The sequence below is a fragment of the Chiloscyllium plagiosum genome, unplaced genomic scaffold (assembly GCF_037043375.1).
Source record: "Chiloscyllium plagiosum isolate Xiang-an unplaced genomic scaffold, Cpla_swu_hap1 HiC_scaffold_9, whole genome shotgun sequence".
Lineage (NCBI taxonomy): Eukaryota > Metazoa > Chordata > Chondrichthyes > Orectolobiformes > Hemiscylliidae > Chiloscyllium > Chiloscyllium plagiosum.
Genome location: NW_028270147.1, coordinates 40,238,737 through 40,254,645, shown reverse-complemented (window position 1 = coordinate 40,254,645; position 15,909 = coordinate 40,238,737). Strand labels below are relative to the sequence as shown.

Below are 15,909 nucleotides of genomic sequence, written 5' to 3'. Positions count from 1 at the left end.
GGAAAAGTCCTGAAATAGCATGATCTTGGATCCTTTGTAGATCATAGCTTGGGGGTCTTTTCCGAGATTTCTAGAGGCTTCTAGGAGTATCTGCCTCTCCCTGTAGCTCTGCAGCCGGAACAGGACCGGGCGTGGGCGCTGGTTCGAGCCGGGCCCGCGTATTGCTACCCGGTAGGCCCATTCCACCCTTACCTGGCCTGATCCAGCTTGCAGATTTAAAAGTTGTGGCAGCCACTGCTCCAGGAATGCTGAAAGCTGGCCTTCCTCTTCCCGTTCGGGAAGGCCCAGCAAACGAATATTTTTTCGACGGCCTCGATTATCGAGGTCGTCAATATGATTTTCCAAGGTCCGGACTCGCTGCTCGAGAGTCCGGACCTGATCCACGGCCGATTGAGCGGTTGTCTCCGAGGTCGCGGCCTTTAGCTCCGCCCCTCCGACTCGGCGTTGAATTTCTTCAATTTCACGGTCGTGCTTCTGCAGCGCGGCCGAGAGCGACTCCCAACGATTCCTGGATTCGACGATAAAGGCATCGATCTTCGAGTCAAGCTTGGAAAGCATTTCTGCAAGACTTGCTACTGTAGGTAAGTCCCCGGGGCGGCTGTGGACGCCTCTGCTGCAGCTGGAGAGTGTGGGGAAGGGGTTCCTGCTTGCTGAGAGCTGCGGGCTCCCTTCCCTTTAGTCATTTTAACTTAGGATAAAGTTGCTTAAATGTAATATTACACAACTAATTGAGTTACTAAACTATTAAAAATGATTTATAAATGATTTGGTGAGCTTGGTAGGGGGTAGGTGACCCACTGTGCCCAAGTCTTGGGAGGAGCACTATAGACTCAGTCTTACTGGGTCGCCACCATCTTGGATCCCCACCCTTACACCACATTTTGAGCAGGCACTGCCCTGAGAGAACGTATATTTTTGCTCTGGAGTGTCAATTCACTGGAATGATACAAGACTAACATGCCGACAAATCACATTAGATTAGATTAGATTACTTTACAGTGTGGAAACAGGCCCTTCGGCCCAACAAGTCCACACCGACCCGCCAAAGCGCAAACCACCCATACCCCTACATTTACCCCTTACCTAACACTACGGACAATTTAGCATGGCCAATTCACCTGACCTGCACATCTTTGGACTGTGGGAGGAAACCGGAGCACCTGGAGGAAACCCACGTAGACACGGGGAGAATGTGCAAACTCCACACAGTCAGTCGCCTGAGGCGGGAATTGAACCCGAGTCTCTGGCGCTGTGAGGCAGCAGCACTAACCACTGTGCCGCCCATGGTGTGCATTTCCTTGAGAATCAAACATTAAAGAATGTTTTTAAAAAATGGTAATACAGATAGAACCATTTTCTACTGGTGAAACCCAGTTTATTACCTTAAAATATCCAGCTTTGGTCCATCTGCCGTGTACTTGAACTTAAACTGGTAAGACTCAATTATGCTCTGTAGGTGGATATGGGATCAAGTATAATTATAATTACCTTTCACTTTTATTTGTAAACAAAAATAAAAATTATTACAAAATATTTTCACAAAATATAAATGCTTACATTTGGATCCTCAGGATCTCTGTGAACCTAAAAATTAAAATTAATCAAAGTTGTACTGTAGATTATCCAGGAGTTAAAATTGAACATTTTAATAATTATAGCTACAGAATAATGACAAATATATTCAAATATATTACATGCCAGGAATATTAAATAATAAACGAGGAAAGATTAATTTGCAATCAGTGAGTAAGTCTTTTCTCGCCTTCCAATCTTGGTGTGATTTGAACTGTCATGCCTCTCTCTTCAAAGCACATGGAGTTTGAGTTGAGATGGTTGGAGATTTTGGAGTCAGGGAAGGATTGTAGGATAGTTTTTTTTGGTGTGGGTGGAAATACTCCCATTCATCATGGCCCAAAAGCAATGTTGTAAAGTTATGTATCCAATGGATACAAGTACAGATCGTTCTGCTGTAATGCGCATTTCATTAATGCAAATTCGCTATAACATAATTGACAAATTGAGGACACTGTTTCTAAAGCATGAACTTTTAAAGCATGTATTGGTTATAACATGATTCTGGCCCCATTAATTTAAATACTGCTGCTATTACACAATTTTCACATGGGGTTGCATCAGAACTGAACTATTGTGTGAGAGCAGAACCAACTGCTCTTCTTGCCATTTTTTATTCACTTGGCTTCTCAAGGTTATTTAAAATTGAAATCCTCTTAAAATAGACGTACTCAGGATCCTTCAAAGCTTCTCATGGTAGACCTGCCTCTTGAGAGCAAATTGGTTGTTCACATTTCTTCAGCTTCTATAACAACCAGAATTGGATGGGTTTGATGTCGAGATGTTCTCAATATTTTAACTTCTTACCAGAATAATGCTTTTTATTTTTTTGTGGGTATGAGTGGGTGTAAACAGATATAGGCACACTTATTGTTCAGTCGGTAGTTACTGATTAGCTGGCTCAAGCAGACTATTGAGGCTAGAGGTTTGTCCATAGTTAATGTTGAGATCCTTTGCTGGGAAAGCAAAGACAAAAATAGGCCTGGATGGTTTGATTGATAAAGAGGAATATCAGTCATAACTCTCAATCAGAATCCATTGGACTTTCTTGACGGTCCGTTCCTATATACATTTGATAGAGGTGGGAATAGGCATGTGATGTCATCATAGTTGGAATGGCGAGACTAATGCACTAACTTGTACATTAAAATGGCGACCTAAGGGCAATAATTGGAATCAACACCTTCAAGAGTGTAGGAAGGAATGAAAAAAAGGATTTAGTACTTAAAACATGAAAATAATAGCCTGCTGTGTATTTTATGTAGGAGCAACGTTAGTTGTGAAAAATTTGCTCTGTCTGTCTAACACTCTCAGTGCAAGAATATTCAGAAATGAGTTAATTTGATGCCATAACCAAAGTAGGCTAACACTCTTTTGCTAAGTAAAATAAATTGAACAGTATATTAAACAATATTTATGAATAAAACAGAAAATTCTGACAAATACCATCATGTTCAACAGTATTTGTAAAGAAAACCCAAGAACATGTACATATATAGCACTCATTACATCAGGATGTTCCAATCTTGGGGATCAGCATTCTGGCAGGCAAGTTTGCTACTGCAACACAGCTACGTTTAAACTAAGTAGCGGGGGGGGGGGGGGGGGGGGAGGGGACAAACTAGACGCTTATGAAGGAAACTGAAGGGAAAGTTAGAACAAGGGAAGTCAAGAAAGACAACTGTCAATGAGGCAGAAAACTTAGAAAGGGATCATGCTGTAAGGTTGAGTGAAATAGGAGTTGATGGGAAAGGTGAGGGCAGTAACAAATTAAAAATACTATACATGAATGCACGAAGCATTAGAAATAAGATGGGTGAGCTTGAGGCTCTTTTGGAAATTGGCAGATACGATATTGTGGGGATAACTGAGACGTGGCTTCAAGTGGACAGGGCCTGGGAAATTAATATTCAAGGCTACACGTGCTATCGTAAGGACAGACTGACGGGCAGAGGGAGTGGGGTGGCCATGTTGGTAAGGGATGATATTCAGTCCCTTGCGCGGGGGGACCTAGAACCAGGCGATGTAGAGTCAGTGTGGATAGAGCTGAGAAATACGAAGAGTAAAAAGACCCTCTTGGGAGTTATCTACAGGCCCCTAAACAGTAGTCTGGATGTCGGATGTAAATTAAATCAGGAGCTGAAATTGGCCTGTCGCAAAGATGTTACTACAGTTGTAATGGGGGATTTCAACATGCAGGTAGACTGTGAGAATCAGGATGGTATTGGACCTCAAGAAAGAGACTTTGTGGAGTGCCTCAGAGATGGATTCTTAGAACAGTTGGTGCTGGAGCCGACCAGGGAGAAGGCAATTCTGGATCTGGTATTGTGCAACGAATCAGAATTGATCAGGGACCTCGAAGTGAAGGAGCCATTGGGAAGTAGTGACCATAATACAATAAGATTCAATCTGCAATTTGAGTGGGAGAGGGTACAATCGGAAGTGACAATATTTCTGTTGAATAAAGGGAACTATGGAGCTATGAGGGAGGCACTGGCCAAAGTTCAATGGTGCAATACCTTAGCAGGGATGACAGTGGAGGAACAATGGCGGATATTTCTGTGTATAATGCAAAAGTTGCAGGATCAGTTCATTCCAAAAGGGAAGAAAGATCCTAGGAGGAGGCATGGGTGGCCGTGGCTGACAAGGGAAGTTAAGAAACATATAAAGTTAAAAGAGAAAAAGTATAACATAGCAAAGATAAGTGGGAAAACGGAGGACTGGGAAGCTTTTAAAGAACAACAGAGGATTACTAAGAAGGAAATATGCAGAGAAAAAATGAGGTACGAAGGTAAACTGGCCAATAATATAAAGGAGGATAGTAAAAGTTTTTTTAGGTATGTGAAAGGCAAAAAAATGGTTAAGACTAAAATTGGGCCCTTGAAGACAGAAACAGGGGAATATATTACGGGGAACAAAGAAATGGCAGAAGAATTGAATTGGTGCTTCAGATCTGTGTTCACTGGGGAAAACACAAGCAATCTCCCTGAGGTAACAGTGGCTGAAGGACCTGAACTTAAGGGAATTTATATTTGCCAGGAATTGGTGTTGGAGAGACTGTTAGGTCTGAAGGTTGATAGGTCCCCGGGGCCTGATGGTCTACATCCCAGGGTATTGAAGGAGGTGGCTCGAGAAATCGTGGATGCATTGGTGATTATTTTCCAGAGTTCGATAGATTTGGGATCAGTTCCTGCGGATTGGATGGTGGCTAATGTTGTACCACTTTTTAAGAAAGGTGGGAGAGAGAAAGCAGGAAATTATAGACCAGTTAGGCTGACCTCAGTGGTGGGAAAGATGCTGGAGTCTATTATAAAGGATGAAATTACAACACATCTGGATAGTAGTAACAGGATAGGTCAGAGTCAGCATGGATTTATGAAGGGGAAATCATGCTTGACTAATCTTCTGGAATTATTTGAGGATGTAACTCTGAAGATGGACGAGGGTGATCCAGTAGATGTAGTGTACCTGGACTTTCAGAAAGCTTTTGATAAAGTCCCACATAGGAGGTCAGTGATCAAAATTAGGGCGCATGGTATTGGGGGCAAAGTACTAACTTGGATTGAAAGTTGATTGGCTGATAGAAAACAAAAAAAATGGCTCTATTTCGGAATGGCAGGCAGTGACCAGTGGGGTACCGCAGGGATCAGTACTGGGACCGCAGTTTTTTACAATATATGTTAATGATATAGACGATGATATTAGTAATAACATTAGCAAATTTGCTGATGATACTAAGCTGGATGGCAGGGTGAAATGTGATGAGGATGTTAGGAGATTACAGGGTGAGTGGTCAGATGCATGGCAGATGCAGTTTAATGTGGATAAATGTATAGTTATCCACTTTGGTGGCAAGAACAGGAAGGCAGATTACTATCTAAATGGAATCAATTTAGGTAAAGGGGCAGTACAGAGAGATGTGGGTGTTCTTGTACAGCAGTCAATGAAGGTAAGCATGCAGGTACAGCAGGTAGTGAAGAAGGTTAATAGCATGCTGGCCTTCATAACAAGAGGGATTGAGTATAGAAGCAAAGAGGTTCTTCTGCAGCTGTACAGGGCCCTGGTGAGACCACACGTGGAGTACTGTGTGCAGTTCTGGTCTCCAAATTTGAGGAAAGACATTCTGGCTATTGAGGGAGTGCAGCGTAGGTTCACGAGGTCAGTTCCTGGAATGGCGAGATTACCTTACACTGAAAGACTGGAGCGACTGGGCTTGTATACCCTTGAGATTAGAAGACTGAGAGGGAATTTGATTGAGACATATTAGATTATTAAAGGATTGGACACTCTGGAGGCAGGAAACATGTTTCCACTGATGGGTGAGTGCTGAACCAGAGGACACAGCTTAAAAATACGGGCTAGACCATTTAGGACAGAGATGAGGAGAAACTTCTTCACCCAGAGAGTGGTGGCTGTGTGGAATGCTGTGCCCCAGAGGGCAGTGGAGGCCCAGTCTGTGGATTCATTTAAGAAAGAGTTGGATAGAGCTCTCCAGGATAGTGGAATCAAGGGTTATGGAGATAAGGCAGGAACAGGATACTGATTAAGGATGATCAGTCATGATCATATTGAATGGTGGTGCAGGCTCGAAGGGCAGAATGGCCTACTCCTGCACCTATTGTTTATTGTAAAATGCTTTTAACCTGTTCAGATGTGGTATGACACACCTCCAGAACATGTAGAACTTGAACCCTCAAATTACTTGTTTTTTTTTGGAAATTCAACTGTTCAGAAATATTATACACTTATTTCGCTGATGGGACTTAAACCCATACCTCCTGGCTCAGAGGTAGGGACACTACCACTGAACCAAAAGGTCCCCTTAAACCTTTCTATATTGTCATAACATCACAAAGCTTTTTCCAGCCAATTGATTCTACTTGAATTACAATTGTGTGTTTTTTTTTTAAAAGAGATCCTTCAAATCAACCTGCTCAGATGTGTTTTGGATAGTTTCCATTCAAACTGTTCAGACTTGTTATCAGACAGTTTCAGAGCAAGAGGGATTTGACATATATCTTCTGGCCTAGAGATGGGTGCACTATTAGTGTGCCACAAGACCTTAATTGCTTAATTATAAACTGTAGTCAATATTGTTTGTAGACAAACATAATAGTAAATTTGTGCACATTAGAGTCTTAGGAAAGAAATGAGATACTGATGTAATTTGCTATTGATATTATTGCTTCAACAATAAGTGTCAACCAGGTTGTGACAACATCTCTGCTGTTCTTTGAGGAGTGTCACACAATCTTGTGTGTCCACCTGGGATGATGGATAAGACTGTGATGGATGGGTCTATTCTGAAATATTTCTCAATGTTGTGACCAGAACTTGAAATCACCTTTTCTATTTATTTATGGGTATATTCATTTTCCATCATTTTTTTAGAATAATTTTTATCCTTATTTTGAAGTCAAAGTCTCATTTGCCACTATTTGGCCCATATCCCTCTGAACCCTTCCTTTTCATGTAACCATCCAAATGTCTTTTAAATATTATAATTGTCCCAGCCTCCACCACCACCAGCAGCTTATTCCATATAAGCACCATTCTCTGCATGAAAAGATTGCCCCCTCATGATTTTATAAACCTCTATAAAGGTCATCCCTCAGCCTCCGATGCTCCAGGGAAAATAGCCCAGCCTATTCAGACCCTCAAACCCTCAAATGCTGGCAGCATCCTTGTAAATCTTTTCTGAACCCTACCAAGGTTAACATCTTTCCACATTCCTGATGAATAACTTATGCTTGAAACATCAACTCTCCTGCTCCTCAGCTGCTGCCTGACTGGCTGTGCTTTTCTAGTGCCACACGTTTTGACCCCCAACATCTTTCCTATAGAATAGAGTCATAGAGATGTACAGCATGAAAATAGACCCTTCGGTCTAACCCGTCCATGCCGACCAGATATCCCAACACTATCTAGTCCCACCTGCGAGCACCCAGCCCATATCCCTCCAAACCCTTCCTATTCATAAACCCATTCAAATGCCTCTTAAATGTTGCAATTGTACCAGCCTCCACCACATCCTCTGGCAGCTAATTCCATACACGTACCACCCTCTGCGTGAAAAGGTTGCCCCTCAGGTCTCTTTTATATCTTTCCCCTCTCACCCTAAACCTATGCCCTCTGGTTCTGGATTCCCCAATCCCAGGGAAATGACTTTGTCTATTTACCCTATCCATGCCCCTCATAATTTTGTAAACCTCTATAATGTCACCCCTCAGCCCCCGATGCTCCAGGCAAAACAGCCCGAGCCTGTTCAGCCTCTCTCGATAGCTCAAATCCTCCAACACTGGCAACATCCTTGTCAATCTTTTCTGAACCCTTTCAAGTTTCACAACATCTTTCCAAAAAGAAGGAGACCAGAATTGCAGGCAATATTCTAACAGTGGCCTAACCAATGTCCTGCACAGCCACAACATGACCTCCCAATTCCTGTACTCAATACTCTGACCAATAAAGGAAAGCAAACCAAACATCTTCTTCACTATCCTATCTACCTGCGACTCCACTTTCAAGGAACTATGAACCTGCACTCTAAGGTCACTTTGTTCAGCAACACTCCCTAGGACCTTACCATTAAGTGTATAAGTCCTGCTAATATTTGCTTTCACAAAATGCTGCACCTCGCATTTATCTGAATTAAACTCCACCTGCAACTTCTCAGCCCACTGGCCCATCAGGTCCAGATCCTGTTGTAATCTGAGGTAACCTTCTTCGCTGTCCACCACACCTCCAATTTTGGTGTCATCTGTAAACTTACTAACTGTACCTCTTATGCTGACATCCAAATCATTTATATAAATAACGAAAAGTAGTGGACCCAGCACCGATTCTTGTGGCACTCCACTGGTCACAGGCCTTCAGTCTGAAAAACAACCCTTCACCACCACCCTCTGTCTTCTACCTTTGAGCCAGTTCTGTATCCAAATGGCTAGTTTACCCTTTATTCCGTGAGATGCAACCTTGCTAACGAATCTCCCATGGGGAACCTTGTCGAATGCCTTACTGAAGTCCATATAGATCACATCTACCGCTCTGCCTTCATCAATCCTCTTTGTTAATTCTTCAAAAACCTCAATCAAGTTTGTGAGACATGATTTCCCATGCACAAAGCCATGTTGACTATCCCTAATCAGTCCTTGGCTTTCCAAATACATGTACATCCTGTCCCTCAGGATTCCCTCCAACAACTTGCCCACCACTGAGGTCAGGCTCACCGGTCTATAGTTCCCTGGCTTGTCTTTACCATTCTTCTTAAACAATGGCACCACGCTTGCCAACCTCCAGTTCTCCGGCACCTCACCTGTGACTATCGATGATCCAAATATCTCAGCGAGTCCCAGCAATCACTTCTCTAGCTTCCCACAGAGTTCTCAGGTACACCTGATCAGGTCCTGGGGATTTATCCACCTTTAACCGTTTCAAGACATCCAGCACTTCCTCCTCTGTAATCTGGACATTTTGCAAGATGTCACCATCTATTTCCCTACAGTCTATATCTTCCATATCCTTTTCCACAGTAAATACTGATTCAAAATATTCATTTAGTATCTCCCCCATTTTCAGTGGCTCCACACAAAGACCGCCTTGCTGATCTTTGAGGGGCCCTATTCTCTCCCTGGTTACCCTTTTGTCCTTAATATATTTGTAAAAACCCTTTGGATTCTCCTTAAATCTATTTATCTCATGTCCCATTTTTGCCCTCCTGGTTTCCCTCTTAAGTATACTCCTACTTCCTTTATACTCTAAGGATTCACTCGATCTATCCTGTCTATACCTGACATATGCTTCCTTCTTTTTCTTAACCAAACCCTCAATTTCTTTAGTCATCCAGTATTCCCTATACCTACCCGCCTTCCCTTTCACCCTGACAGGAATATAATTTCTCTGGATTCTAGTTATCTCATTTCTGAAGGCTTCCCATTTTCCAACCGTCCCCTTACCTGCGAACATCTGTCTCCAATCACCTTTCGAAAGTTCTTGCCTAATACCGTCAAAATTGGCCTTTCTCCAATTTAGAACTTCAACTTTTAGGTCTGGTCTATCCTTTTCCATTACTATTTTAAAACGAATAGAATTATGGTCGCTGGCCCCAAAGTGCTCCCCCACTGACACCTCAGTCACTTGCCCTGCCTCATTTCCCAAGAGTAGGTAAAGTTTTGCACCTTCTCTAGTAGGTACATCCACACACTGAATCAGAAAATTGTCCTGTACACATTTAAGAAATTACTCTCCATCTAAACCTTTAACACTATGGCAGTCCCAGTCGATGTTTGGAAAGTTAAAATCCCTGACCATAACGACCCTATTATTCTTACAGATAGCTGAGATCTCCTTACAAGTTTGTTTCTCAATTTCCCTCTGACTATTAGGGGGTCTAAAATACAATCCCTTTCTTATTTCTCAGTTCCACCCAAATAACTTCCCTGGATGTATTTCCGGGAATATCCTCCCTTAGCACAGTTGTAATGCTATCCCTTATCAAAAATGCCACTCCCTCTCCTCTCTTGCCTTTCTTTCTATCCTTCCTGTAGCATTTGTATCCTGGAATATTAAGCTGCCAGTCCTGCCCATCCCTGAGCCATGCTTCTGTAATTGCTATGATATCCCAGTCCCATGTTCCTAACCATGCCCTGAGTTCATCTGCCTTCCCTGTTAGGCCCCTTGCATTGAAGTAAATGCAGTTTAATTTATTAGTCCTACCTTGTCCCTGCCTGCTCTGACTGTTTGATTCACTTCTGTTCTCAACTGTACCAGTCTCAGATTGATCTCTTTCCTCACTATCTCCCTGGGTCCCACCCCCCCACCTTACTAGTTTAAATCCTCCCAAGCAGTTCCAGCAAATTTCCCTGCCAGTATATTAGTCCCCTTCTAATTTAGGTGCAATCCATCCTTCTTGTACAGGTCACTTCCACCCCAAAAGAGATTCCAACGATCCAAAAATGTGAATCCTTCTCCCATACACCAGCTCCTCAGACATGCATTCATCTGCTCTATCCTCCTATTCCTGCCCTCACTTGCTCGTAGCACTGGGAGTAATCCAGATATTACTACCCTTCAGGACCTCCTTTTTAAATTTCTGCCTAACTCTCTGTAATCTCCCTTCAGGATCTCAACCTTTTCCTTTCCTATATCGTTGGTTCCAATGTGGACAATGACCTCTTGCTGGCTCCTCTCCCCCGTGAGAACATTCTGCACCCTCTCTGAGACATCCTTGATCCTGGCATCAGGGAAACACACCATTCTGCTTTTTCTCTGCTGGCCACAGAAACGTCTGTCTGTACTACAGACTACAGAATCCCCTAACACAATTGATCTCTTGGATGCCGACATACCCCTCGTTGTATTAGAGCCAGTCTCAATGCCAGAAACTTGTCTGTTTGTGCTATGTTCCTCTGAGAATCCATCACCCCCTACATTTTCCAAAATAGCATACCTGTTTGAAATGGGTATATCCACAAAAGACTCCTGCCTTAGGTGCTGACCTCTCTTACCCTTCCTGGAGTTAACCCATCTATGTGACTGTATCTGAGACGTTCCCCCTTTCCTAAAACTGCCATCCATCATATACTGTTGCTGTTGCAAATTGCTCATCGCTTCTAACTGTCTCTTCAACTGATCCACTCGATCTGGAAAGATTTGCATCCAATAGCATTTATGGCAGATATAATCCGCAGTAACCCTTAAACTCTCTTTAAACTCCCACATCTGACAAGAAGTACGTATCACTGCAAAAGCCATTTTTGCTCCTTCACAATCTACAGACCCAGAAAATAACACCGTCTTATTCCTCTACAAAACACTGCCACAGGTTAAATTAAGAGCTATGGCTTACATTTTAAGTTTAATCAAGAGACTTATCTCCAAAAACATATAATCAAGAAAGAACCCACTGTACACACTAATACAGCCTTTCTCTTGGACAGACTTAAAACAACAATGAACTTATCTTGTTTTAGGTTACTTACTTACTTACAGTGTGGAAACAGGCCCTTCAGCCCAACAAGTCCACACCAACCCGATGAAGCGCAACCCACCCAGACCCATTCCTCTACATTTACCCTTCACCTAACACTAGCCAAATCATGTAATCTGCACATTTTTGGACTGTGGGAGCGAAACCGGAGCACCCGGAGGAAACCCACGCAGACACGGGGAGAATGTGCAAATTCCACACAGTCAATTCACCTGAGGCGGGAATTGAACCCCGATCTCTGGCACTGTGAAGCAATATTGCTAACCACTGTGCCACCGTGCCGCCCCTCTGATTCTGTGTTGTGAACTTCGCCCCAAACCGGTTCCTCCAAGATTAGTTGTGAAATTCACTGTTTGTTAATTTTCCCAGATGCACTCCGAAAAGCAGGGAGGCCAAAACTGAACACACGTTTATTCCAAAGCATGACATACTCATACTATACTTGAAACTCAATGCACTGACCAATAAAGGCAAGCATAACAAACACCTTTTTCACTACCTATCTACCTGCAACTCCACCTTCAAAGAACTAAGAACCTGCATTCCAAGGTCTCTTTTTTAGGCATCACTCCCCAGGACCCTACCATTAAGTAAGTCCTACCCTGATTTTCTTTTCCAAATAGTAGCACCTCGCATTTATTTAGAAAAGAAAATTTACAGCCCAGGAACAGGCCCTTCGGCCCTCCAAGCCTTAGCCAATCCAAATGTACTGTCTAAACCTGTTGGTCAATTCCTAAGCATTTGTATCTCTCTGCTCCCCACCTACTCATGCATCTGTCCAGATGCATTTTAAATGCATCTACTGTGCCTGTCTCTACCACCTCTGCTGGCAATGCGTTCCAAATGCCCACCACCCTCTGTGTGAAGTACTTGCCGTGTGCATCCCCCTTAAACTTTTCACCTCTCACCTTGAAAGCATGACCTCTCATTATTGAATCCTTCACCCTGGGAAAAAGCTTGTCTCTATCCACCCTGTCTATACCCTTCATGATTTTGTAAACCTCAATCAGGTCCCTCCTCAATCTCCTTTTTTCTAGTGAAAATAAACCTAACCTATTCAACCTCTCTTCATAGCTAGCATATTCCATACCAGGCAACATCCTCGTAAACCTTCTCTGCACCCTCTCAAAAGTGTTTTATATCTAAATTAAACTCCTCACCTCATCTGATCAAGTTTCTGTTGTACTTTGAGATAACAGGCTTGAAAGTCCAATACACCAATTTTGGTGTCATTTGCAAAATTACAAACCATTCCTCCTATATTCACATCCAAATCGTTTATGTAAATGGAAAAAAGCAGTGGATTCAGCACCAATCATTGCAAAACACCGCTGGTCCCAGGTCTCTAGTCTGAAAAACAATTCTCCACCATCACACTCCATCCAACCTTTTAGCCAATTTTATATCCAAATGGCTAGCTCTCCCTGGATGCCATGTGATCTAAACTTACTAATCAGTCTACCATACGGAACCTTGTTGAACACCTTGCTGGTCCATATAGACAATGTCTATAGTTCTGCCATCTTCAATCTTCTTTGTCATTTCTTTAAAAATTTGATTAAGCTAATGAGACTGAGACTATCTCTAATCAGTCCTTGTCTCTCCAAATACATGTAAATCCTATCCCTCAGAATCCCTTCCAACAACTCATCTACCACTGACTTCAGGCTTATTGGTCTATAGTTCCCTGACTATTCCTTGCCACCTTTATTAAATAATGGTACCACATTAACAAGCCTTCATTCTTTTGGCACCTCACCCATGGCTATCAATGATACAATATTTCAGCATGGACCCAGCAATATCTTTCCTAGCTTCCTAAAAGATTCTGGGATACACCTGATCAGGTCCCATTGATTTTACACCTCCTTCTCTGTAATATAGACACTTTTCAAACACCACTAATCATTTCTTCAAGTTCTCTAACTTCCATATCCTTCTCCACAGTGAACACTGATGTGAAATACTCATTTAGTATCTCACCCGTCTCCTTCTCTTCCACACAGATGCCTTTATTGATCTTTAAGGGGCCCTATTTTCTCCCTCATTACCTTTTTGCCCTTAATGAATTTATAGATCTCTCTTTGGATTCTCCTTAACCCTATTTGCAAAAACTACCTCATATCCTCTTTTAGCCGTCCCAATTTCCCTCTTAAATACACTTCTACTGCCATTGTATTCCTTGAGGGATTCACTCAAGACCCAGCTGTCAATACCTGCCATATGCCTCCTTCTTCCTTGACCATAGCATCAATTTCTCTAGTCATCTAGTATTCCCAACAACCACGAGCCTTGCCTCTCACACTGACAGGAACATACTGCCTTTGGACTCTTATTGTCTCATTTTTGAAGCCCTTCCAGCTGTCCAGTTACCTGCTAATAGCCTCTCCCAATCAACTATTAAAAGTTCTTGTTTAATGCCATCAAAATTTGCCTTACTCCAATTTAGAACTTCAACTTTTAAATCAGGTCCATCCTTTTCTATAACCATCTTAAAACTTATGGAATTATGATCACTGACCCCAAAGGTGCTCCTCAACTGACACCTCAGTCACTTGCCCCAAATTTATTTGTAGCTGCAGAAGAATAATGCCATTATGGTATCTGTTATGTCTCGCTGAACCTCATACCAAATATCAAGACACTCATAGATCTGAATGCATTTCTCATTTCAAAATCTTAATAACGAATGCATTTTTTTAAAAAAAGATTGTACTTACTCCCAGGATTATTGTTCGTAACTATCAATGCAAAAGAAAACAGAAAAACTTATAAGTTTGTTTTTAACAATCTAAAAAACAAATAATTTATATGCATGGAAATTTGATACATTTAAATGAATCTTCAAGAATTGAAATGAAATAGATAAGTTTATATTTGTTAATGACACTTAGAATATTTAAAATAGTGTACTTGAAATAACGAAAATACACATTCTGAAGTTACATAATGGTATGTTAAAAGAATTTTGGATCTAAGCAAAATTAACTTACAAATTTTTTTTCCAAAGCATCAAAGCATCCCATCATCCTGGAAGAAAATAAGATTGAAATAACCATAGCCAGCAAAGTGAATGGAGATCAACATTTCATGTAATATGGAGAATTCATCTCTGACTCAATGATTTTGTTTTGCAAAGCAGTCATCACAGTTTGATTCCTGCTTTTGCACCACATCTCAGCTCTACATTTCTGGCCTGGCTTTCTTATTTGGCATCTTAAGATTTGCTGAGTAAATTTTTTAATAGGTGAGCTTCCTCACAGCCTAGAGTTGAAGACAAACCTTACTCCTTTTTATGGCACCAGCTGCCACAATGCAAGTTTAAATGGATGAATAAATGAGCAGGCTGGTAGGGTGGATAGGTGGTGAGTTAAGTGGTATGGTGGCAGGCAAGTGAGGGAAGAGGTGGGTTGGGTAGCAGTTGGATATGCTACTAGAGCAGGGAAGCACCCAGAATGGCAGGTTGGTGAGACGGGTGAATGTCTTTTGGGTTGTTTGGAAGCGATTGTCATGTTGGGGATGTGGTGGGACTAGTCAGATGGTGGGGGTAGTCAAGTCGGGTCACTGTGAATGTTTGGGGGTTCAATTATAGTTACAAGAAATCAGAGGCTTTTTTCACTGGGTCCTGAAGGACAGAAGAATTGTCCATTTGAAGTTCAAACTTCCTGGATAAGTCCACTGAGGTCAATGAGAAAGAACTTCCGCAAGTCCCAGACATACCCCTTGGGCTATATATCCTGTTTCCAAAAATAAATACCAAGAGGATGTGGGCCATTAAATTCTGTCCACAGCATCACTGAGACTCAAATACATTTATTTCTCGGAATTAGAATTTATTGGGAAGCTAGCAGGAACCTGACTCCAGCATTTAGCTTAAAATTATATAGTGTTGGAAACCATTACTCAGTGAAACTTGAAATTATTTAGTGTTTCAAGCTGGCGCCGGAATGTGATGACACTGTGTACAACATGTGAAAATACACTTTTCATTGTATTTTTATATACATGTGACAATAGATTTTAACATACAGAACTGATAATAATGTTATTAATAGAAGTTGAAATAAATCAGTGCAATTTGAATTCTGGATTCTATCGTTAATTGTCAGTGTGTGTGTTTCTTCATCCTCCTGCAAATTGTTGGGTTCATCAAGTCAAGAATACAATAGGTTTGACAAGCCAGAACAATTGACATGCAAGAATATCTTTAAATACTGAGATATGACAGCTGTTGCTCTGCCTAAGTGAAAGGCTTTGCCCACAACACAATTTCTGAGAGTGTTTTCACTTGTTCAGAGCTTTTTGTTTTTACTATTTTTGAGTTTTTAAACCTTTGATTTGCTCTTCATGGC

The 15,909-nt window shown here is 41.8% G+C and overlaps 1 protein-coding gene across 1 annotated transcript in view; it reads right to left on the bottom strand.

Annotated features, from left to right (window-relative positions):
* zte38 (zebrafish testis-expressed 38) overlaps positions 1–15,909 on the bottom strand; it is a 60,494-nt gene that overhangs the window by 20,236 nt on the left and 24,349 nt on the right. The window contains exons 5-8 of the mRNA XM_043699090.2: positions 14,551–14,587; positions 14,278–14,298; positions 1,558–1,584; positions 1,383–1,450 (exon numbers count right to left, since the gene is read on the bottom strand). Coding sequence (XP_043555025.1) covers positions 1,383–1,450; positions 1,558–1,584; positions 14,278–14,298; positions 14,551–14,587 — 153 coding nt within the window. The remainder of the gene's footprint in view (positions 1–1,382; positions 1,451–1,557; positions 1,585–14,277; positions 14,299–14,550; positions 14,588–15,909) is intronic.